Source organism: Ranitomeya imitator, chromosome 8, assembly GCF_032444005.1.
Source record: "Ranitomeya imitator isolate aRanImi1 chromosome 8, aRanImi1.pri, whole genome shotgun sequence".
Taxonomy (NCBI): domain Eukaryota; kingdom Metazoa; phylum Chordata; class Amphibia; order Anura; family Dendrobatidae; genus Ranitomeya; species Ranitomeya imitator.
In genome coordinates, this window is record NC_091289.1 from 29,587,913 (window position 1) to 29,611,726 (window position 23,814).

Below are 23,814 nucleotides of genomic sequence, written 5' to 3' on the forward strand. Positions count from 1 at the left end.
TAAACGGTGGTTGAGGGGTCAGATGATATACACTGTGGTCTAGGGGCCGAATGATATACACTGTGGTCGAGGGGCCAGATGATATACACTGTGGTCGAAGGGCCGGATGATGTACACTTTGGTCCAGGGGCCGAATTATATACACTGTGGTAGAGGGGCCAAATGATATACACTCTGGTCCAGGGGCCGAATGATATATTCACTGTGGTCGAGGGGCCGGATGATATACACTGTGGTCGAGGGGCCGGATGATATACACTGTGGTCGAGGGGCCGGATGATATACACTGTGGTCCAGGGGCCGAATGATATACACTCTGGTCCAGGGGCCGAATGATATATTCACTGTGGTCGAGGGGCCGGATGATATACACTGTGGTCGAGGGGCCGGATGATATACACTGTGGTCGAGGGGCCGGATGATATACACTGTGGTCCAGGGGCCGAATGATATACACTGTGGTCTAGGGGCTGGATGATATACACTGTGGTGTAGGGGCCGGATGATATACACTGTGGTGTAGGGGCCGGATGATATACACTCTGGTCGAGGGGCTGGATGATATACACTGTGGTCAAGGGTCCGGATGATATACACTGTGGTCTTGGGGCCGGATGATATACTCTGTGGTCTTGGGGCCGGATGTCTTACACTGGGAGCAATGGGTCTAAATGACAAGTCTGAATTTAATAATTACGATGAGTGTCTCAATACTTTTTTCTATGTAGGGCATGTTTTGCTTTCGTTGGTATAAGTATGGCCATTCAGTGGGTGCTCTTCTACCAGCTAAACTAGTGTTATTAGATCATGTCTTAGTGACAGAATATCTTATCTTATTACTTCTTTGCCCCGTGAAGGATGCCTGTAGGGGTAGCTGGCAGTGATCACATGCACATCGCCGGGGTATTACTGTACGTATCAGTTTACGACTATGGGCACTTTTGCACTTGCAGTAAATTTTCTTTTTTTTATACTTTACCCAGTCAACAAGGTCAACAAGTAGACACGAGAGGTCCTTACAGCAGTTGACCCAGGAGAAAAGAGCCGGTACCTTGGGGCATACGACAGACGCAAGGATCATTTCCCCCACACTTCCCAATCCATCTGACCTCAAAAATAAAGAAAATATACAGAGCATGAAAAAAAAGGAGCCACAAAATCAAGGTAACTTTCGTGGCCTCCTGCCTCCAGCCAGAGAGCGATAGGTTGGAGATGACGGCGGTAGCACAATATCTTATTCTCTAAGGGACAATGATCATCATGTTCCACACTGTCTCTTCCCTACATTATACATCTACCGTGTGCAGATTGTCAATGACATTATGTGACATCTGCAGACTGTTGCCTGGTTCCACCGCCACAGGCTAATACAGTATGATCAGTTGATCAGTGTCAAACAAAATTTATAAGAAGCCCTAGGCAGCAAACAGCCTGAAAATCCTCTCTCCACATATGTTTTTACTGCCGATCACCCACTGGGATAATAGCAGGTATAATCTGCTGTAGACCCAACCCAATTTATTTATTTTTTTAAGTTGTATTTTTGACATTTTCTATGTTTGGTCTCTTTCCCATTCCTTTAGCGGGTCTGATCCACTCCCTAATCCCTTCATACTTATCTTCTAGAATATAAAACACAATATAAGATTGTAGCTGATAAACGTCTAAAAAGAGTTAAAGGAGTTGCCAATTTTTGGGGACTATAAAATGGACATTTTAGCAAGAAAAAATATTATTAAAATAATTGTGGGTCTTATAGTCCAGAGGCTTCTTTCTATGATCGAAAAGATCACAATTTTTGTTTAAAAAAAAAAATAGTAATATTGCAATTTTTACACTGGTCACTTGAGCTTTTTTAGCCTCACACTTCCTGTGTTTTCAGGAAGAGTTTTCAGAGGTCTCATTATCATCAGAGGCATCACAGCTTTATACACAGCTGTTTACAAAGGATCCACCAATCACAATAAGAGATGTCACAGGTGACCCATTCAGGAGTTTGTATGTTCTCCCCGTGTTTGCGTGGGTTTCCTCCGGGTTCTCCGGTTTCCTCCCACACTCCAAAGACATACTGATAGAGAATGTAGATTTTGAGCCCAAATGGGGACAGAAATGATAATGTCTGTAAAGCTCTGTGAAATTAATTGAGCTATATGTGAGAAAAATAAAAAATAAATTATCTTTGTACACGCTCATTAGATGCTTTAGTGGATAGAATCTGAGCCTGTTCATTGTGGCTAATGTGCAGGTGTTGTTTCCTGAAACAATGGGAAGTTACAGTGTAATAAAGCCCCAGTGGCCAGTGAGGATATTGCAAGAGTAGTATTTTCTAATTCTTAATACAGACTGTGATATCTACTATATAAAGCTGAATGTGTGTGTGTGTGTGTGTGTGTGTATGTCCGGGATTGGCATCTGCACCGTCTCAGCTACAGCCACAAAATTTTGCACAGTCACACGTCTGGACCCCGAGAGCGTCATAGGCTATATTGTGAGGCGAAATTTTAACCCCGCGCGTTCCAATTCACCAAACAATTTTGCCCCTATCTACATAATGGGGAAAAAAGTGAAAGGAAAAGTGTTGGAAGCGTCGCAGCTACAGCAACAAAATTTTGCACAGTCACACGTCTGGACCCTGAGAGCGTCATAGGCTATGTTGTGAGGTGAAATATTAACCCCGCACTTTCCAATTCACCAAACAATTTTGCCCCTATCTACATAATGGGGTAAAGTGAAAGGAAAAGTGTTGGAGGCAAATTGACAGCTGCCAGATGTGAACAAGGGGACTTAAAGAATGAGAGCGATGGCGCCAAAGAGTATATACCGATCAGTTGCTAAGGTGGGGCCCCGACATGAGATACTCACCACACATGGGGATATGAACACACACACACAAAATGCGCCACACACTACCACGTGCTTGAACACATATTACCCTCAGCACACATTTCACCACACATACACCAACCTCGCCACATAAAAGTCGAAACACAAAAGTCGCTGCTCAAAACTCACCACGCGCAAAACTCGCCACATGCAAAAACTAGGCTCACGCAAAACTCGCCACAAGTGCAAAACTGACCTCATGGAAAACTCGCCACACGCAAAACTTGCACATGCGGAAAAATTGCCACATGCACAAAATTTGCAACACATGCAAAAGTTGCCTCACACAAAACTTGCACATACTCAAAAGGCACCAGACATAAAACTCACCACTCGCAAAACTCGCCATGCGCAAAACTTGCTGCACACAACTTGCTACACTAACCTGTCACATGCAACTCGACACACAAAAAGTTGCTACACGCATGTTGCCACACAAAACTCATCTCACAAAAGTCGCTACATGCATGTCGCCACACACAACTCAACACACACAACTTGACAGACGAAACTCGCCCTAAAACACACACAAGTCTGGTATTAGCCTTCAAAAATAAAAATCTGATTAATAAGCAGACAAACTACAAGAGCAACAAATGTACCATATAGGAAATACAGCAGCTGTCAGTCACATGACCTGTCTATTATGTGTATGTGTGAGCTAACATATACTGCCAGGGGGAGGGCTTCCTGTTGGCTGGGGATTTATCAGGCTGCCAATTTATCTTACAAATACTGAGGTAAAAATACTGAGCAAAACACGTGTTAACGAGGTCTAATATAGGAGATCACACAGGTATATACTATATACAGGAGAGATGACACACAGATATATACTATATACAGGCGGAGATGACATACAGGTATATACTATATAAAGGAGGAGATGACACACAGGTATATACTATATACAGGAGCAGATTACCTACCGGTATATACTACATACAGGAGGAGATGACATACAGGTATATGCTATATATAGAAGATGACATACAGGTATATACTATATACAGGAGGAGATGACACACAGATATATACTATATACAGGGGAGATGACACACAGGTATATACTATATACAGGAGGAGATGACATACAGGTATATACTATATATAGAAGGAGATGACATACAGGTATATACTATATATAGGAGGAGATGACATACAGGTATATACTATATATATTACACCAACGAATATCCTCATAATATAAGGGGATCCCTTCAAACTTCAATATAAGCAACAAAGAAAAGAGAACAAAGAAGAACTGCCAATCCAATAAATAAAGATATATAAACAACAAATTTTATTAATACATATAATACATACAAAAAAATATATATACAGAGATATGGATACTCGGCAGATGGAACGGTACATAGACCAATATGTGCACGGAACACCGATGCCACAGTGTATGTATAGAAGGACGACAGCAAAATATATCAATCATAATAATCACTCCCTATAGAGCATAGGAGGTATATCTAAATGATGGTAAATTATCTAAAGAAGCACCTACCTATAACTCCAATACATATACATAACCTGCTGACCACCAACTAATATAGTGCCACAGGTATAGCTAATAACAGATATGGCTATTGTAAAATACAACGCAAACAAGCTGCCATAGTGCAGTGCCTCAAAGCATGTAACCGCACAAAACCATACCTGTAGACATATTTCCACCTGTAGACATAGCGGCACACGTGCCCGTGCACAAAGAGCCTCGACGCGCGTTTCGCTGTATCCTACAGCTTCGTCGGGAGGTGAAGTAGCCACTAAATGGACCCCCATATATAGTACCTATCTAATGTGGTAATTGGCATCACGTACGGCGGCGCATAACCCCCATGATGCAACTCCACGGAGAGCGCGTCGCTCAATGCGCCCGGTATCCGGTGACGTAGCCAGGTCACCTGACCCGCCCGTCTCCTAGACAACGAGCAAAACAAACAGAGCGACGTCCCACCATGGCGCTGCAGCGCATGCGCAGGTATGCGCACGCAATGCCACAAGAAACGCTAGAACAACACTGAAACACCACTACCACTACACTGCGGCTGGAATGTGTAACAACAGATAGCATGTCTCCGGCTACACTCGTCAGTATCAACCACCATTAACCGAGCCCATGGTTCAACTAAGTATTGCAGGATAAGATACACTTAAACAATCCAGCTATAGCGGGCATGAAACAATACTAGTACTGTCAGTACACATTACCTTCGCTAAGACAGTAATTAATCGTCATGTCCTGACACAGATGATCATTTTAACAAGATTGTACAATAAATATAAATGTGAGTGTATATAAAACCACATGATGTAGCCCACATACAAATAACATATATTGCATAATTATCTAATGAGCAGGGACATACCTATGAATACATATAGGGCAATATATAAAATGCCCCATATGCTAAATGATCTACTACAACATTTTAATAAGTCGTGCCTCATATCTAACTAGATGCATAGATGGATACATACATATATACAATAATATTATATAAAGTGCTGTGTGCTAAATATTACTGCCTCCAGAGGATACCACAATCATAATCAACACTGTAAAAGGCACATAAATATACCAAATTTGTCTAACTTCACAATAATTAGAATATAAATAAGCATACATGGGTGCCATAAACATAATGGTACAACTCACATAAATATAATAATAGTCCCTACACAGTCCTCATATAAGAATAATTAAAGTGCTTATGAAGACGTAGTGGGTATCCAGGATCCTCCACCAATATCAGAAGATAAAGACACTGCAGGTAAGTAAGATTAGAATCTTCAAAGCCATTGGACACTGGTGAAAGTGCTCATGAAAATATAGATTGATGGCCAGAGCCGCCCGACTGGTGCCAATACGTACAGCCATACCACAGATAACTATCGCTCTAAAGATAGACAGAGCTCCTGTAAAAATTAGAAAAGGTCACATATGAGGGTACATAAAATACACACAGAAAAATTTGGTAATAACATAAAAACACAACAGATAAAAACTAAATAAAAATAAAATTAGCGCTACTATAAGAAGGGTTTGAAGCTAACATATTCGTTTAACCCCCTAGGGGCAATAGTGTCCAGAACAACCATCCATTTACTTTCTTTCTTTAATAGTTCCTTTTTGTAATCACCATCTCTAATACCAAGCTGTACCCGATCAATTCCCTTGACTCTCAATGCATTTGGATTGCTATGGTGGCATTGTCTGAAATGTTTGGGAATGGTCTTCAATAGATCCATCTCCTCAACTAATGCCCCATTTCTAATATCTCTGGCATGTTCTAGGATGCGTACTCGCAACTGGCGGGTGGTCATGCCGATATAGATCAGCCCACATGGACAGTATGCAAAATAGATCACATTATCAGTTTTACAATTGATGTTGTGTGTAATAGTAAAACTACGACTGTTGTCGCTATTATTAAACACAAATGCTCTGTCCATGAACTTACAGGCTGAACACTCACCACATTGAAATGATCCCCATTTGGGACCTGCCTGATTAGAAAAATGTTGGACCTGTGGTGCAACATAATGACTCTTTGTTAGAATGTCCTTTAGATTTTTGGCTCTGCGCCATGTAACAGAAGGGTGTTTGGGAATGCAACCGGCCAAATCATCATCGGCCCTCAATACAGCCCAATGTTTACCCAACACCTGCATGATCTCCCGCCATTGCGAGTTGAATCCTGTTATAAGCCTCACAGCTTGTGTATCTTGAGCTATCTGTCTCTTGGAACAGGACAATAGCTGTTCTCTCGATGAAAACTTAGCTCTACGATAACCTGCTCTAATGACTTTACGGTTATACCCTCTGTTTTTTAGATTAGTTGTTAGAATTTGTGCTTGTTTTTCAAACCCACTTTCATCAGAGCATATACGTTTCATGCGCAGGAATTGACTGGTGGGTATAGATTTAAATACTTGTGGGTGGTGGGAGGAAGTTGCGTGTAAGAGGGTATTGGTTGCAGTTACCTTTCGATAGACATCAGTAGAGGGATATCCATCCAAGCCTTTATGTATACTGATGTCCAAAAAATCCACCCTTTCTCTGCTGTATTGCCACGTCAAATGAATGTTATAGGCATTGGCATTAAGTCTATTGAGAAAAGAGTTTAGTGAGATTTCTGAACCTTGCCAGATGAATAAAATATCGTCGATATATCTCGACCACGAGACCACGGCGTCAATGCCCTCAGTGTTATGGACCACTTCTCTCTCCCACAGCCCCAGGAAAAGATTAGCGTATGAGGGCGCACAAGTCGCCCCCATCGCAGTTCCCTGGAGCTGTAGGAAATAGCGGTCCTTGAATACAAAAAAATTATGAGTGAGGGAAAAATACAATAAATCAAGAATAAACTCAATTAAATCAAAACCCAAATTAGTCATATTGAGAAAAAACCTTGACGCCGCGATCCCGTGGTCGTGACATATCGAGGTATACAAGGCCTCCACGTCACATACAACAAGGAACATGTCATGCTCTAACTGCACTTGAGAAAGTCTCTTCAGGACATCGGTAGTGTCCTTGACGAATGAAGGCAACGTTTCCACACACTGCTGTAAATAGAAGTCAATAAATCTGCTGGTATTCTCTGTCAAACTATCTATACCAGCCACTATCGGTCGACCCGGTGGATTATTTAAATCTTTGTGGACTTTCAGGGTCAGGTAAAATGTAGGAATTTTGGGGAAGGTAGTTAAAAGTCCCTTCATCATTTTAACTGATATAACGCCTGAATCCACACCCTGTTGTAATAACGCATCAAGCTCAGACTTGAAGGTGTTCAACGGATTATTAGCTAACTTTCTATAACAGTGTGTCATATTAAGCTGTCGGAATGCCTCCCGCTCATACATACCTGCAGGCCATAACACAACATTTCCCCCCTTATCGGCTGGCTTAATGACAATGTCTTTCATATTTTTAAGCTCTTTAATGGCTTGATTTTGTGCCCTAGTAAGGTTAAACTTGGATATCTTTTCTGAGAATAGGGACAAATCCCTTTTGACCAGTTTAAGAAAGATATCAACATTGGTACATAATCCCGTAGGGGGGAAATGTTGCGAACGGCCATGCAGATGCGTAGGACAATGGGAGTCATCCGAAGCAACTTGTTCGTCAAGCAAGGCTTCCAGATCAGCCAAGGCCTGTTGTTCTATATTCGTTGGAAACTCATTCCTAGATCTATTCAGGAAATATTTCTTGAAAGATAGCTTACGTGCAAACAGTTCCAAATCCTTCACAATAGTGAAGTAGTCAAATTTTGCTGTGGGGGCAAAACTTAGTCCTTTTTCAAGTACATATACTTGTGCCGATGAAAGTGTGATATTTGATAAATTTATTACCTTTAGACTCTGCGTCTAAGTCGGGCGGCTCTGGCCATCAATCTATATTTTCATGAGCACTTTCACCAGTGTCCAATGGCTTTGAAGATTCTAATCTTACTTACCTGCAGTGTCTTTATCTTCTGATATTGGTGGAGGATCCTGGATACCCACTACGTCTTCATAAGCACTTTAATTATTCTTATATGAGGACTGTGTAGGGACTATTATTATATTTATGTGAGTTGTACCATTATGTTTATGGCACCCATGTATGCTTATTTATATTCTAATTATTGTGAAGTTAGACAAATTTGGTATATTTATGTGCCTTTTACAGTGTTGATTATGATTGTGGTATCCTCTGGAGGCAGTAATATTTAGCACACAGCACTTTATATAATATTATTGTATATATGTATGTATCCATCTATGCATCTAGTTATGTTGTGAATTCTGTGGCTGAGTTCACTTCTGTGGTCACAAGTGGTATTGCAGTCTCTGGGCTTCCTCCCTCAGGTGTTTTGGTGAGCTCGTTGGCTGTCTTGCTATTTAGCTCCACCTGAGTCTGTCTTCCTTGCTCCTTGTCAATGTTCCAGTGTTGGATCTGAGCTACTGCATCTTTCCTTGGGCCTGCTGCTCTGCTAGATAAGTGCTTCTAGTTTGTTTTCTGTTTTTTTCTGTCCAGCTTGCTATTGTCTTTTGCTGGAAGCTCTGAGAAGCAGAGGGGTGCACCGCCGTGCTGTTAGTTCGGCACGGTGGGTCTTTTTGCCCCTTTGCGTGGTTTTCGTTTTAGGGTTTTTTGTAGACTGCATAGTTCTCTTTGCTATCCTCGCTCTGTCTAGAATATCGGGCCTCACTTTGCTGAATCTATTTCATTCCTACGTTTGTCTTTTCATCTTGCTAACAGTCATTATATGTGGGGGCTGCCTGTTCCTTTGGGGTATTTCTCTGAGGTAAGTCAGGCTTGTGTTTCTATCTTCAGGCTAGTCAGCTCCTCAGGCAGTGCCGAGTTGCATAGGTAGTTGATAGGCGCAATCCACTGCTGCTTCCAGTTGTGTGAGGATAGATCAGGTACTGCAGTCTACAGAGATTCCACGTCTCAGAGCTCGTCCTATTGTTTTGGGTTATTGCCAGATCTCTGTATGTGCGCTGATTACTGCACGCTGTGTTGCCTGATTGCCAGCCATAACAGTACAAGGAGCCATTCAATGATTTCCAATAGAGGGAAAAAAGAAATCCTGACATCATTTTTTTTTCTTAGCTCTGTCTTCAGTCTTTTTTTTCCCCTAGACATTAGAGTGCTTCAGGACACAGCTGTGGACATGGATATTCAGGCTCTGTGCTCCTCAATGGATAATCTCGTTGTAAATGTACAAAAGATTCAAGATACTATTGATCAGAAATCGATGCTAGAACCAAGAATTCCGATTCCTGATTTGTTTTTTGGTGACAGAACTAAGTTCCTGAGCTTCAGAAATAATTGTAAGCTATTTTTGGCCTTGAAACCTCATTCTTCTGGTAATCCTATTCAACAGGTTTTGATTATTATTTCTTTTTTGCGCGGCGACCCACAGGATTGGGCGTTTTCTCTTGCACCAGGAGATTCTGCATTGAGTAATGTTGATGCATTTTTCCAGGCGCTGGGATTGCTTTACGATGAGCCTAATTCAGTGGATCAAGCTGAGAAAAATCTGCTGGCTTTATGCCAGGGTCAGGATGATGTAGAAGTATATTGTCAGAAATTTAGAAAATGGTCAGTACTCACTCTGTGGAATGAATCTGCACTAGCGGCTTTGTTCAGAAAGGGTCTCTCTGAAGCTCTTAAGGATGTAATGGTGGGATTTCCTATGCCTGCTGGTTTGAATGAGTCTATGTCCTTGGCCATTCAGATCGGTCGTCGCTTGCGCGAGCGTAAATCTGTGCACCATCTGGCGGTATTGTCTGAGAGTAAGCCTGAGCCTATGCAGTGCGACAGGACTATGACTAAAGTAGAACGGCACGAACACAGACGTCTGAACAGACTGTGTTTCTATTGTGGTGATTCTACTCATGCTATTTCTAATTGTCCTAAACGCACTAGGCGGTTCGATAGCTCTGCCGTTATTGGTACTGTACAGTCCAAATTCCTTTTGTCCATTACCTTAATGTGCTCTTTGTCATCATATTCTGTCATGGCGTTTGTGGATTCAGGCGCTGCCCTGAATCTGATGGATTTGGATTATGCTAAACGTTGTGGATTTTTCTTGGAGCCTTTGCGGTGTCCTATTCCGTTGAGAGGAATTGATGCTACACCTCTGGCCAAGAATAAGCCTCAGTACTGGGCCCAGCTGACCATGTGCATGGCTCCTGCACATCAGGAAGTTATTCGCTTTTTGGTACTGCATAATTTGCATGATGTGGTCGTGTTGGGGTTGCCATGGCTACAAACCCATAATCCAGTATTGGATTGGAACTCTATGTCGGTAACCAGCTGGGGTTGTCAGGGAGTACATGGTGATGTTCCATTTTTGTCTATTTCGTCATCCATTCCTTCTGACATCCCAGAGTTCTTGTCGGACTTTCAGGATGTATTTGAAGAGTCCAAGTCTGATGCCCTTCCTCCGCATAGGAATTGTGATTGTGCTATCGATTTGATTCCTGGTAGTAAATTCCCTAAGGGTCGTTTATTTAATTTGTCCGTACCTGAACACACCGCTATGCGCAGTTATGTGAAGGAGTCCCTGGAGAAGGGACATATTCGCCCATCGTCGTCACCATTGGGAGCAGGGTTCTTTTTTGTAGCCAAGAAGGATGGTTCGCTAAGACCGTGTATTGATTACCGCCTTCTTAATAAGATCACTGTTAAGTTTCAGTATCCCTTGCCATTGATTTCTGACTTGTTTGCTCGGATTAAGGGGGCTAGTTGGTTTACTAAGATTGATCTTCGTGGTGCGTATAATCTGGTGAGAATCAGGCAGGGAGATGAATGGAAAACGGCATTTAATACGCCCGAGGGTCATTTTGAGTATCTGGTGATGCCGTTCGGACTTGCCAATGCTCCATCTGTTTTTCAGTCTTTTATGCATGACATTTTCCGTGAGTATCTGGATAAATTCTTGATTGTTTACTTGGATGACATTTTGATCTTCTCAGATGATTGGGAGTCTCATGTGAAGCAAGTCAGAATGGTTTTCCAGGTACTGCGTGCTAATTCCTTGTTCGTGAAGGGATCAAAGTGTCTCTTCGGTGTGCAGAAAGTTTCATTTTTGGGGTTCATCTTTTCCCCTTCTACTATCGAGATGGATCCGGTTAAGGTTCAGGCCATCCAGGATTGGACTCAGCCGACATCTCTAAAAAGTTTGCAGAAATTCCTGGGCTTTGCTAATTTTTATCGTCGCTTCATCTGTAATTTTTCTAGCATTGCCAGACCATTGACCGATTTGACCAAGAAGGGTGCTGATTTGGTTAATTGGTCTTCTGCTGCCGTGGAAGCTTTTCAGGAGTTGAAGCGTCGTTTTTGCTGTGCCCCTGTGTTGTGTCAACCTGATGTTTCTCTTCCGTTCCAGGTCGAGGTTGATGCTTCTGAGATTGGTGCAGGGGCGGTTTTGTCACAGAGAGGTTCTGGTTGCTCAGTGTTCAAACCATGTGCTTTCTTTTCCAGGAAATTTTCTGCTGCTGAGCGTAATTATGATGTGGGCAACCGAGAGTTGCTGGCCATGAAGTGGGCATTCGAGGAGTGGCGTCATTGGCTTGAGGGTGCTAAGCATCGCGTGGTGGTTTTGACTGATCATAAGAACCTTACTTATCTTGAGTCTGCCAAGCGCTTGAATCCTAGACAGGCCCGTTGGTCGTTATTTTTTGCTCGTTTTGATTTTGTGATTTCATACCTTCCGGGCTCTAAAAATGTGAAGGCGGATGCTCTGTCTAGGAGTTTTGTGCCCGACTCTCCGGGGTTATCTGAGCCGGCGAGTATCCTCAAGGAAGGAGTCATTGTGTCTGCCATCTCCCCTGATTTGCGGAGAGTGTTGCAGAAATTTCAGGCTAATAAACCTGATCGTTGTCCGGCCGAGAAACTGTTCGTCCCTGATAGGTGGACTAGTAAAGTTATCTCTGAACTTCATTGTTCGGTGCTGGCCGGTCATCCAGGAATCTTTGGTACCAGGGAGTTGGTTGCTAGATCCTTCTCGTGGCCATCTCTGTCACGGGATGTGCGTGCTTTTGTGCAGTCCTGTGGAATTTGTGCTAGGGCTAAGCCCTGCTGTTCACGTGCCAGTGGGTTGCTTTTGCCCTTGCCGGTCCCGAAGAGGCCTTGGACACATATTTCGATGGATTTCATTTCTGACCTTCCCGTTTCTCAAAAGATGTCTGTCATTTGGGTGGTCTGTGATCGCTTTTCTAAAATGGTCCATCTGGTGCCCTTGGTTAAATTGCCTTCCTCCTCTGATTTGGTGCCTTTGTTCTTCCAGCATGTGGTTCGTTTACATGGCATTCCTGAGAATATTGTTTCTGACAGAGGTTCCCAGTTTGTCTCGAGGTTCTGGCGAGCCTTTTGTGGTAGGATGGGCATTGACCTATCTTTTTCCTCGGCCTTCCATCCTCAGACTAATGGCCAGACCGAACGAACCAATCAGACCTTGGAAACATATCTGAGATGTTTTGTTTCCGCTGACCAGGATGATTGGGTGTCATTTTTGCCGTTGGCTGAGTTCGCCCTTAATAATCGGGCCAGCTCGGCTACCTTGGTCTCTCCATTTTTCTGCAATTCTGGGTTCCATCCTCGTTTCTCTTCAGGACAGGTTGAGTCTTCGGACTGTCCTGGTGTGGATTATGTGGTGGACAGGTTGCAGCAGATCTGGACTCAGGTAGTGGACAATTTGACCTTGTCCCAGGAGAAGGCTCAGCTTTTCGCTAATCGCAGACGCCGTGTGGGACCCCGACTTCGTGTTGGGGATCTGGTTTGGTTATCTTCTCGTCATATACCTATGAAGGTTTCCTCTCCTAAATTTAAACCTCGTTTTATTGGTCCGTATAGGATTTCTGAGATTCTCAATCCGGTGTCTTTTCGTCTGACCCTCCCAGACTCCTTTTCCATACATAATGTATTCCATAGGTCGTTGTTGAGGAGATACGTGGCACCTATGGTTCCATCTGTGGAGCCTCCTGCCCCTGTTTTGGTGGAGGGGGAATTGGAGTATATTGTGGAGAAGATTTTGGATTCTCGTGTCTCTAGACGGAAACTCCAGTATCTGGTCAAATGGAAGGGTTATGCTCCGGAAGATAATTCCTGGGTTTTTGCCTCTGATGTCCATGCCCCAGATCTTGTTCGTGCCTTTCATGTGGCTCATCCTGGTCGGCCTGGGGGTTCTGGTGAGGGTTCGGTGACCCCTCCTCAAGGGGGGGGTACTGTTGTGAATTCTGTGGCTGAGTTCACTTCTGTGGTCACAAGTGGTATTGCAGTCTCTGGGCTTCCTCCCTCAGGTGTTTTGGTGAGCTCGTTGGCTGCCTTGCTATTTGGCTCCACCTGAGTCTGTCTTCCTTGCTCCTTGTCAATGTTCCAGTGTTGGATCTGAGCTACTGCATCTTTCCTTGGGCCTGCTGCTCTGCTAGATAAGTGCTTCTAGTTTGTTTTCTGTTTTTTCTGTCCAGCTTGTTATTATCTTTTGCTGGAAGCTCTGAGAAGCAAAGGGGTGCACCGCCGTGCTGTTAGTTCGGCACGGTGGGTCTTTTTGCCCCTTTGCGTGGTTTTCGTTTTAGGGTTTTTTGTAGACTGCATAGTTCTCTTTGCTATCCTCGCTCTGTCTAGAATATCGGGCCTCACTTTGCTGAATCTATTTCATTCCTACGTTTGTCTTTTCATCTTGCTAACAGTCATTGTATGTGGGGGCTGCCTGTTCCTTTGGGGTATTTCTCTGAGGTAAGTCAGGCTTGTGTTTCTATCTTCAGGCTAGTCAGCTCCTCAGGCAGTGCCGAGTTGCATAGGTAGTTGATAGGCGCAATCCACTGCTGCTTCCAGTTGTGTGAGGATAGATCAGGTACTGCAGTCTACAGAGATTCCACGTCTCAGAGCTCGTCCTATTGTTTTGGGTTATTGCCAGATCTCTGTATGTGCGCTGATTACTGCACGCTGTGTTGCCTGATTGCCAGCCATAACATAGTTACATATGAGGCACGACTTATTAAAATGTTGTAGTAGATCATTTAGCATATGGGGCATTTTATATATTGCCCTATATGTATTCATAGGTATGTCCCTGCTCATTAGATAATTATGCAATATATGTTATTTGTATGTGGGCTACATCATGTGGTTTTATATACACTCACATTTATATTTATTGTACAATCTTGTTAAAATGATCATCTGTGTCAGGACATGACGATTAATTACTGTCTTAGCGAAGGTAATGTGTACTGACAGTACTAGTATTGTTTCATGCCCGCTATAGCTGGATTGTTTAAGTGTATCTTATCCTGCAATACTTAGTTGAACCATGGGCTCGGTTAATGGTGGTTGATACTGACGAGTGTAGCCGGAGACATGCTATCTGTTGTTACACATTCCAGCCGCAGTGTAGTGGTAGTGGTGTTTCAGTGTTGTTCTAGCGTTTCTTGTGGCATTGCGTGCGCATACCTGCGCATGCGCTGCAGCGCCATGGTGGGACGTCGCTCTGTTTGTGTTGCTCGTTGTCTAGGAGACGGGCGGGTCAGGTGACCTGGCTACGTCACCGGATACCGGGCGCATAGAGCGACGCGCTCTCCGTGGAGTTGCATCATGGGGGTTATGCGCCGCCGTACGTGATGCCAATTACCACATTAGATAGGTACTATATATGGGGGTCCATTTAGTGGCTACTTCACCTCCCGACGAAGCTGTAGGATACAGCGAAACGCGCGTCGAGGCTCTTTGTGCACGGGCACGTGTGCCGCTATGTCTACAGGTGGAAATATGTCTACAGGTATGGTTTTGTGCGGTTACATGCTTTGAGGCACTGCACTATGGCAGCTTGTTTGCGTTGTATTTTACAATAGCCATATCTGTTATTAGCTATACCTGTGGCACTATATTAGTTGGTGGTCAGCAGGTTATGTATATGTATTGGAGTTATAGGTAGGTGCTTCTTTAGATAATTTACCATCATTTAGATATACCTCCTATGCTCTATAGGGAGTGATTATTATGATTGATATATTTTGCTGTCGTCCTTCTATACATACACTGTGGCATCGGTGTTCCGTGCACATATTGGTCTATGTACCGTTCCATCTGCCGAGTATCCATATCTCTGTATATATATTTTTTTGTATGTATTATATGTATTAATAAAATTTGTTGTTTATATATCTTTATTTATTGGATTGGCAGTCCTTCTTTGTTCTCTTTTCTTTGTTGCTTATATACTATATATAGGAGGAGATGACATACAGGTATATACTATATATAGGAGGAGATGACATACAGGTATATACTATATACAGGGGAGATGACACACAGCAGGTATATACTATATACAGGGGAGATGACATACAGGTATATACTATATACAGGAGATGACATACAGGTGTATACTATATATAAGGGAGATGACAAACATGTATATACTGAGGTGAAAATGAGAGGTGTGAGGTGAAAATGAAAAGGTGTGAGTGCAAAATGAGAGGAGTGAGGGAAAATAGTGTAGTGATCGGAAAATGACAGATGTGAGGTCGAAATGACAAGTGTTAGGGGGGAATGAGAGGAGTGAGGGAGAAAATGAGAGGTGTGAGGGAGAAAATGAGAGATGTGAGGGGGAAAATTAAAGATGTGATTGGGAAATTAGAGGCGTGATGGGAAAATAAGAGAAGTGACGTGCTGTAACTAACCACAGATATTTACTATGCCCAGGCAACGCCGGGCTCTTCAGCTAGTCTACTATATAAAGCTGAATGTGTGTGTGTGTGTATGTATGTATGTATGTATGTCCGGGATTGGCATCTGCACCGTCGCAGCTACAGCCACAAAATTTTGAACAGTCACACGTCTGGACCCCGAGAGCGTCATAGGCTATATTGTGAGGCGAAATTTTAACCCCGCGCGTTCCAATTCACCAAACAATTTTGCCCCTATCTACATAATGGGGAAAAAAGTGAAAGGAAAAGTGTTGGAGGCGTCGCAGCTACAGCAACAAAATTTTGCACAGTCACTTGTCTGGACCCCGAGAGCATCATAGGCTACGTTGTGAGGTGAAATTTTAACCCCGCGCTTTCCAATTCACCAAACAATTTTGCTCCTATCTACATAATGGGGAAAAAGTGAAATGAAAAGTGTTGGAGGCGTCGCAGCTACAGCCACAAAATTTTGCACAGTCACACGTCTGGACCCTGAGAGAGTCATAGGCTATGTTGTGAGGTGAAATTTTAACTCCGTGCTTTCCAATTCACCAAACTATTTTTCCCCTATCTACATAATGGGGAAAAGTGAAAGGAAAAGTGTTGGAGGCAAATTGACAGCTGCCAGATGTGAACAAGGGGGACTTAAAGAGTGAGAGCGATGGCGCAAAAGAGTATATACCGTACAGTTGCTAAGGTGGGACCCCGACATGAGATACTCACCACACACGGGGATATGAACACACACACAAAATGCGCCACACACTACCACGTGCTTGAACACATATTACCCTTAGCACACATTACACCACACATACACCAACCTCGCCACATAAAAGTCGAAACACAAAAGTCGCCGCTCAAATCTCGCCACGCGCAAAACTCGCCACATGCAAAAACTAGGCTCACGCAAAACTCGCCACAAGTGCAAAACTCACCTCATGGAAAACTCGCCACACGCAAAACTTGCACACGCGGAAAAATTGCCACATGCACAAAATTTGCAACACATGCAAAAGTTGCCTCACACAAAACTTGCACATGCTCAAAAGGCACCACACATAAAACTCGCCGCGCGCAAAACTCGCCATGCGCAAAACTTGCTGCACACAACTTGCTACACTAACCTGTCACATGCAACTCGACACACAAAAAGTTGCTACACGCATGTTGCCACACAAAACTCATCTCACAAAAGTCGCTACATGCATGTCGCCACACGCAACTCAACACACACAACTTGACAAACGAAACTCGCCCTAAAACACACACAAGTCTGGTATTATCCTTCAAAAATAAAAATCTGATTAATAAGCAGACAAACTACAAGAGCAACAAATGTACCATATAGGAAATACGGCAGCTGTCAGTCACATGACCTGTCTATTATGTGTATGTGTGAGCTAATATATACTGCCAGGGGGAGGGCTTCCTGTTGGCTGGAGATTTATCAGGCTGCCAATTTATCTTACAAATACTGAGGTAAAAATACTGAGCAAATAACGTGTGAACGAGGTCTAATACAGGAGATCACACAGGTATATACTATATACAAGGGAGATGACACACAGATATATACTATATACAGGAGAGATGACACACAGGTATATACTATATAGAGGAGGAGATGACATACAGGTACATACTATATACAGGAGGAGATGACATACAGGTATATACTATATACAGGAGGAGATGACACACAGGTATATACTATATACAGGAGCAGATTACCTACAGGTATATACTATATACAGGAGGAGATGACACACAGATATATACTATATACAGGGGAGATTACAAACAGGTATATACTATATACAGGAGGAGATGACATACAGGTATATACTATATATAGAAGGAGATGACATACAGGTATATACTATATATAGGAGGAGATGACATACAGGTATATACTATATATAGGAGGAGATGACATACAGGTATATACTATATACAGGGGAGATGACATACAGGTATATACTATATACAGGATATGACATACAGGTGTATACTATATATAAGGGAGATGACAAACATGTATATACTGAGGTGAAAATGAAAAGGTGTGAATGCAAAATGAAAGGAGTGAGGGAAAATAGTGGAGTGATCGGAAAATGACAGATGTGAGGTCGAAATGACAAGTGTTAGGGGGGAATGAGAGGAGTGAGGGAGAAAATGAGAGATGGTGAGGGGGAAAATTAAAGATATGATTGGGAAAATGAGAGGCGTGATGGGAAAATAAGAGAAGTGACGTGCTATAACTAACCACAGATATTTACTATGCCCAGGCAACGCCGGGCTCTTCAGCTAGTCCTAAATAAATAAATAAATGAAAAAAGGCAAAATATTTAAAAAAAGTAAGTGTAATAAAAAACCTATATTTAAAAAATAGATTATTTTGTAATGATAGCTTCTCTTTAAGTAGATGACCACCAATTTGTTATTTACTGTAAATACGTGCCAGGGCTGAGAAATCAAGCTTTGAATCGACATGCAAATAAGCCTGGTAGCACTTTGGGGGAGTGTACATGCACTGGAGTTACACTAACACTCCTCCCATGCTGCACTTCTAAGCTAATTTGCATGTGGCTTCAAGACTCGATTTTCTCAGTGCTGGAACATCGTATTATTATAAGGGTGGTATCATTTTGATTGTTCTTCTATGACCTATATGGCCAAACAATTAGTTTTATTAATAAAATGTTCCCTTTAAAGGGTTTATCAAGAGTTTTTTTTAATCCTTAGACTTGCCCATCAATACTAGAGTTTGGGGTGCGACTCTCACCACCCTGATTGATAAGCTGACGTTTGTGGGGGCACAGGAGCCTCCTTTATGTATACATTCTTTTTTTTTCACTGATTCGTCCTTGTACTTTTAGTAGCAACTGCGTCTGAACTTTGACTTTTGCACTTTATTAATTTGACCAAGTGCAGTAGACATATAAAACTTAAGGAAAAATCGGGTCGTGGCTCCTGCCGTTCCCATATTATGAACACTGCATATTAAACCAATAGCTGCATTATTTATAGAGACACGTTACTCAGAATAGAAGACGCAGCGAAAGGGAATATCTTTACATCATCCTTTGTGCCCAAAGAAAGCGATCATCTAAGTCTGGTGCTTGAGGCGTTGAGTTAAAGTGAGCTCTCAATATCAGCGGCCCCGTACTATAAAGGATACTGTGCAGATCAGACCCTGGTAATGGTGCTCAGCCCGGAGGCACATCTTGGGTGCAATGAACAGATACAGTTGGGGACGCCTCAGGCTCATCACGGCTTAGTACACAAGGTCCCGCGTGGGAACCCGCCATTGCAAAAGTCTGATATGGCAAAGCATCTCTAATAAAGAATGATCCCAATTCATCAGCTGCATTTTTGTAACTATTATTAACTCTTCTTTTCTAACTTGTGGTTTTTGCCGTAGTTTTTTTGCCCCAAATTTCTTCCAAATGGAACACGCGGTTCACGAATTTCACACAAAGCAACAAAAAAAAAAAATCGTTTTCATCTTTGGTCTTTAACCTTTTCGCGCAAAAAGTCACACGTTTTGCAAAATGGCTCAAAGGCTCATGCAGACGACCGTACTTTCGGTCCGAGTGTGATCACACGACTAAACAGATTGCACTTGCACCAATGTTAGTCTGCGGGGCCGTGCACATGTTCGATTTTTTTTTTTTTTTTGTTCAGACAGAGTCTGTCTGAGGGGAGAATGGCAGCATGCTCAGTTTGCATCCGATATTTGGATTGCACCCGGCTATGAAAAATACCGGACTGCACTTGGGTGACATCTGAGTGAGGTCCAATTTTCACAGACTGGCAGAATGGACAAGATGGAGACATTTTTTTTTCATCTTCTACTCATCCAAGAAAATCACTCTGATCAGAGTGTGATTAGTATAATAGGACCGATTTATGAAAATACGTTGCTGTGACCCTAGCCAAAAAGTGCAAGACAAAAAATGCCCGACTTACATAAAAATCACACCGGGGGAAGGGGGAGTATAGGAGTACATGTCACGAGTTTGTCACGTCCTCCTGGGAGATCTGGGGGTAGAAGATCACTACGTATTGTGAATCACAGAAACTTGCAGCTCCATTTTCAGCTGCTTCTGATCTGGTCATTACTTCTCCCTATAAAACCTGGGCAGCCCTTCTCTTTCTTGCCAGTGAAAGCTTTGCTTCCTAGCTCCTTGGAGACGCTGTGTTGAATTGGAGAATGCTGTTGCTACTGGAGATTGTTGTCTGCTGTTTTTGTGTGTTTGGTTTCCTCTTTGTCCTATTCCCATTTGGTTGGTACATTCCTATCCTTCCCTATATACCTCTTTACATTTGGTGAGTGTTTGTATGCTTGTTGCTTTCTGTTATCCCTCTTTTGTCTTTGTGTCTTGTTTGCCTTTTATATCTGTCCCATGCCTCATGGGGTCGGAGAGGGGACAGATCAGGGTTAACAGGAGCACAGTAAGATTGGAGACTCAGGCTTCTCTACCTTCAAGAGTACCCCCAGAACAGGGATAGTTAGGGTCCCAGTTTCAGGGACAGTTTGAGCAGTACCGAAGACCATCATATCATGACAGTACAATTGCACACAAAAATCATAGATTTTTAAAAAATCACATTTGATGAATAAACTGAAAACATCAGGAAAAAACATTAAAAGAACAGGCGAACACAAAGACAGTAGACTTAAATAATGTTGTAAATTACCAAGTAAATAGAAACCACACAAAACTAGACAAAAAAAGTGCAAAGGCAATGATGAATTAGCCTCTTATTTATATGGGGAGGCATGTCTATGCCAGTACAGATATTCTGGCATGCTGTCAATCAGATTTTTTCCATGATTCGCACCTATAAAAAATAGTAATATTTATAAAAAAAAAAAACAACCTAATGGGTCGTTAAATAAAGAGCCTAACAAAAATTCTAAGATTGTGGCCAAAGTACAAAGTTCCCAGGATCCTAATGGGAATACTATAGCCGCTATGTCACCTTTTAAAAGGGCAGCATATTACAGGGGCAGATCCGCTCACCCAATAGCCAAAGCAGCATTGTAATAATATTGTAGTGTTTGGCTGCTAGGAGCAATGAAAGAATTCCACGGATTCGTGGCTGGGAGTCTTTTGTATTCATGAAGAGATCTCTGCTCTGTCACTTAGCAGTGATTGAGAGGCTGCTGTGAATATTATTTTTCTGCAAGAAATCAGGTGAGAACTGTGATGGTGATTCTTCACGGTAGTGTTCGTTACTAGTGATGAGCGAACGTGCTGGGATAAGGTGTTATCTGAGCATGCTCGGGTGCTATCCGAGTATCTTCGGCATGCTCGAAAAATATGTTTGAGTACTGGCGACTGCATGTCCCCCAGCTGTTCGATAGCCGCATAACATGCGGGATTGCCTGTTTGTATTGCGGCGTCAAGACATGCAGCTGCGGGGACTCGAACATATTATTCGAGCACGTCGAAGACATTCGGTTGGCATCGGCGCATGCTCAGATAACACCTTATCCCAGCACATTCGCTCATCAATATTTGTTCCGAAAAGAAACTGATGACTATAATTCACCAAAAATGCACCAAATTGGAAACTCCTCCAGAAACTTTACCACCAGCATGGACTGGAGTGAGATGCACAAAAAACAAAATCCAACATTTGATAAAAAATCACGTTTCATGAATCTGTGTATCTGTCTACAACATCTGGATAAACAAAGGTGTAAAGGAAAAAATAAAAATATACGTAAAAAAGAAACATGAAAATGTATAAAGAATATACTAAAGCCACTGAAAAAGAGCAAATTACTCCAGAAAAGTGGAGGAAATGCAATGATGAATTGGGACCACTGTATTTTCAGATTTGTAAACTGTTAGAATAGTATCACAAAGAGATCATGTTTCACAGTCTGGGCAGTAATCTGGTTTATATGTTTTAGGAGCAGATTACCTTCCACATCCACCTATGGATCCGCTCACTAACGAGAAAGGTCGAAGACTGAGGAGTGTTGGGAGTGGAAAAAAGGAGCAGTCAAAATCTGTGCTTGGTAAGTAAGGCAAGTAATTACTCTTTTGGGGCATAATATGTAATCAAGGGGATCCAGGGCTAATGTTCACCTTAGGGCTCCTTCTCACTTGCGAGAAATACGGCCGAGTCTCGCAGGTTAAAAACAAGCTCTGGGGCCGGCACTCCAGAGCGGAGCGTGCAGTCGCACAGCAATACATGGAGCTGCACGCTCCGCTCTGGAGTGCCGGTGCCAGAGCTTGGTTTTAACCTGCGAGACTCGGCCGTATTTCTCGCAAGTGAGAAGGAGCCCTTAGGCTTCCACTCACTACTGGAGGGGAGCAGAAGTAGACTGTCAAGACTTTGGTGGCAGCCAGATGAGAGCTGGAAGCAAGAGAGGCTCTCCTTAAGTTGAGATCATGATCTTGCCCTTTCTCCACCAACCATCCTGTTGGCCTTGCCTTCTTGTTGACCTTGCCTAAAAGTAGTCTTGAATTTATCTAAAACACAAAATAAATGTGGCGCAAAATACAAAGTTCAGCTTTTTTGCGCCAATGGTATGTCTTCCCTTGACCAAGACCAAGAGAAGGATCAGCTGTCGGAATTCTATCATTCCGACTGTAACGGGGTCTACTGTGCTGTAGTACCTCTTTCAGCACCCCCCGTGTTTCAGGAGGTCCACTCTGCTTTTGCTGGATTCTGAATGAAGGACGCTGGCTAGAATTTCTTGATTACATGGGAGCATATAAAAGCTGACTGCTACTCCAGGTATTTCCAGTCTAAAAGAACACACTTTATTTACAACACACAGAATATATATTACACAGATACACAGGGCAGGCCAATAGAAAAAGCAGGCCAGACATACATTACAATAGCCGCAGGGGGCCGGAGCCTGCTGGTATTTACTGTGGGAATTACAAAGGTGGGGGAGGTCAGAAGGAGAATATCTTGTCCCCTCTGCCCAGGGATGCAGCCTGTGGACTGTTGCATTTCACATGGAACCTATTATACATAATATATATGTAGCATAACATATTCTTGGTGCTGGGGGTTCTGTAACACCAACCCTTCGCTTTCATGATATCATCTGTTCAGGGGACAGATGGAAAGCCCACATTGACATGAGACTGTCCGAAGATCCTGCTGATATTGACAGGTTTGGTCGACTTTCGTCTAATGTGTACTAGGGCTTTAAACAGTGTGCAGATAAATTGTGTGTATGGCATCCAGCTAACTTTTTTTAACTAACTTTCAAATAATGGGTGTTACTCCAAAACTTGGCCCTAGATGTAGTGTTGCCGGCTTCTGAATGTGGAAGAGAGCACCAAAGTTGCCCAACGCTACATTGAAAATAAAACGATGTAAACAAGTGATATAATAGAGGTAATGCAAGCCAAGAATTGTTTTTAGATCTTGAATGGTGGACCTTCATTTATGCTCCAGAACAGGATCTTACTGGAAAGTTTTAGAAACTATGTAGTGGAATTTAACTTCAAGAGAACACAAACTATTGAAGGGTTTCCCAGACTTGTCTATTACGTGCACTCTTCACAGACTTGGCGCATTCTTTCTGGCGCAGACATTTCTGCTTCTCAGCACTTCTGGCACAGTGAGATTTTGACTTCCCTCTCCGTATCTTAATTGTGTTTCTGTGAGTGATCATACATTCACGCAGCGCCTCGAATAGCTGCATCCTGATGAACGAGCTCTCCGTGCTGGAATATTTTG

General features: G+C 42.7%; 1 protein-coding gene across 1 annotated transcript in view; it reads left to right on the plus strand.

The window, feature by feature from the left end:
• The window catches only part of CFAP20DC (CFAP20 domain containing), a 396,453-nt gene that overhangs the window by 183,719 nt on the left and 188,920 nt on the right, over positions 1-23,814 (plus strand). The window contains exons 10-11 of the mRNA XM_069736631.1: positions 984-1,164; positions 22,019-22,126. Coding sequence (XP_069592732.1) covers positions 984-1,164; positions 22,019-22,126 — 289 coding nt within the window. The remainder of the gene's footprint in view (positions 1-983; positions 1,165-22,018; positions 22,127-23,814) is intronic.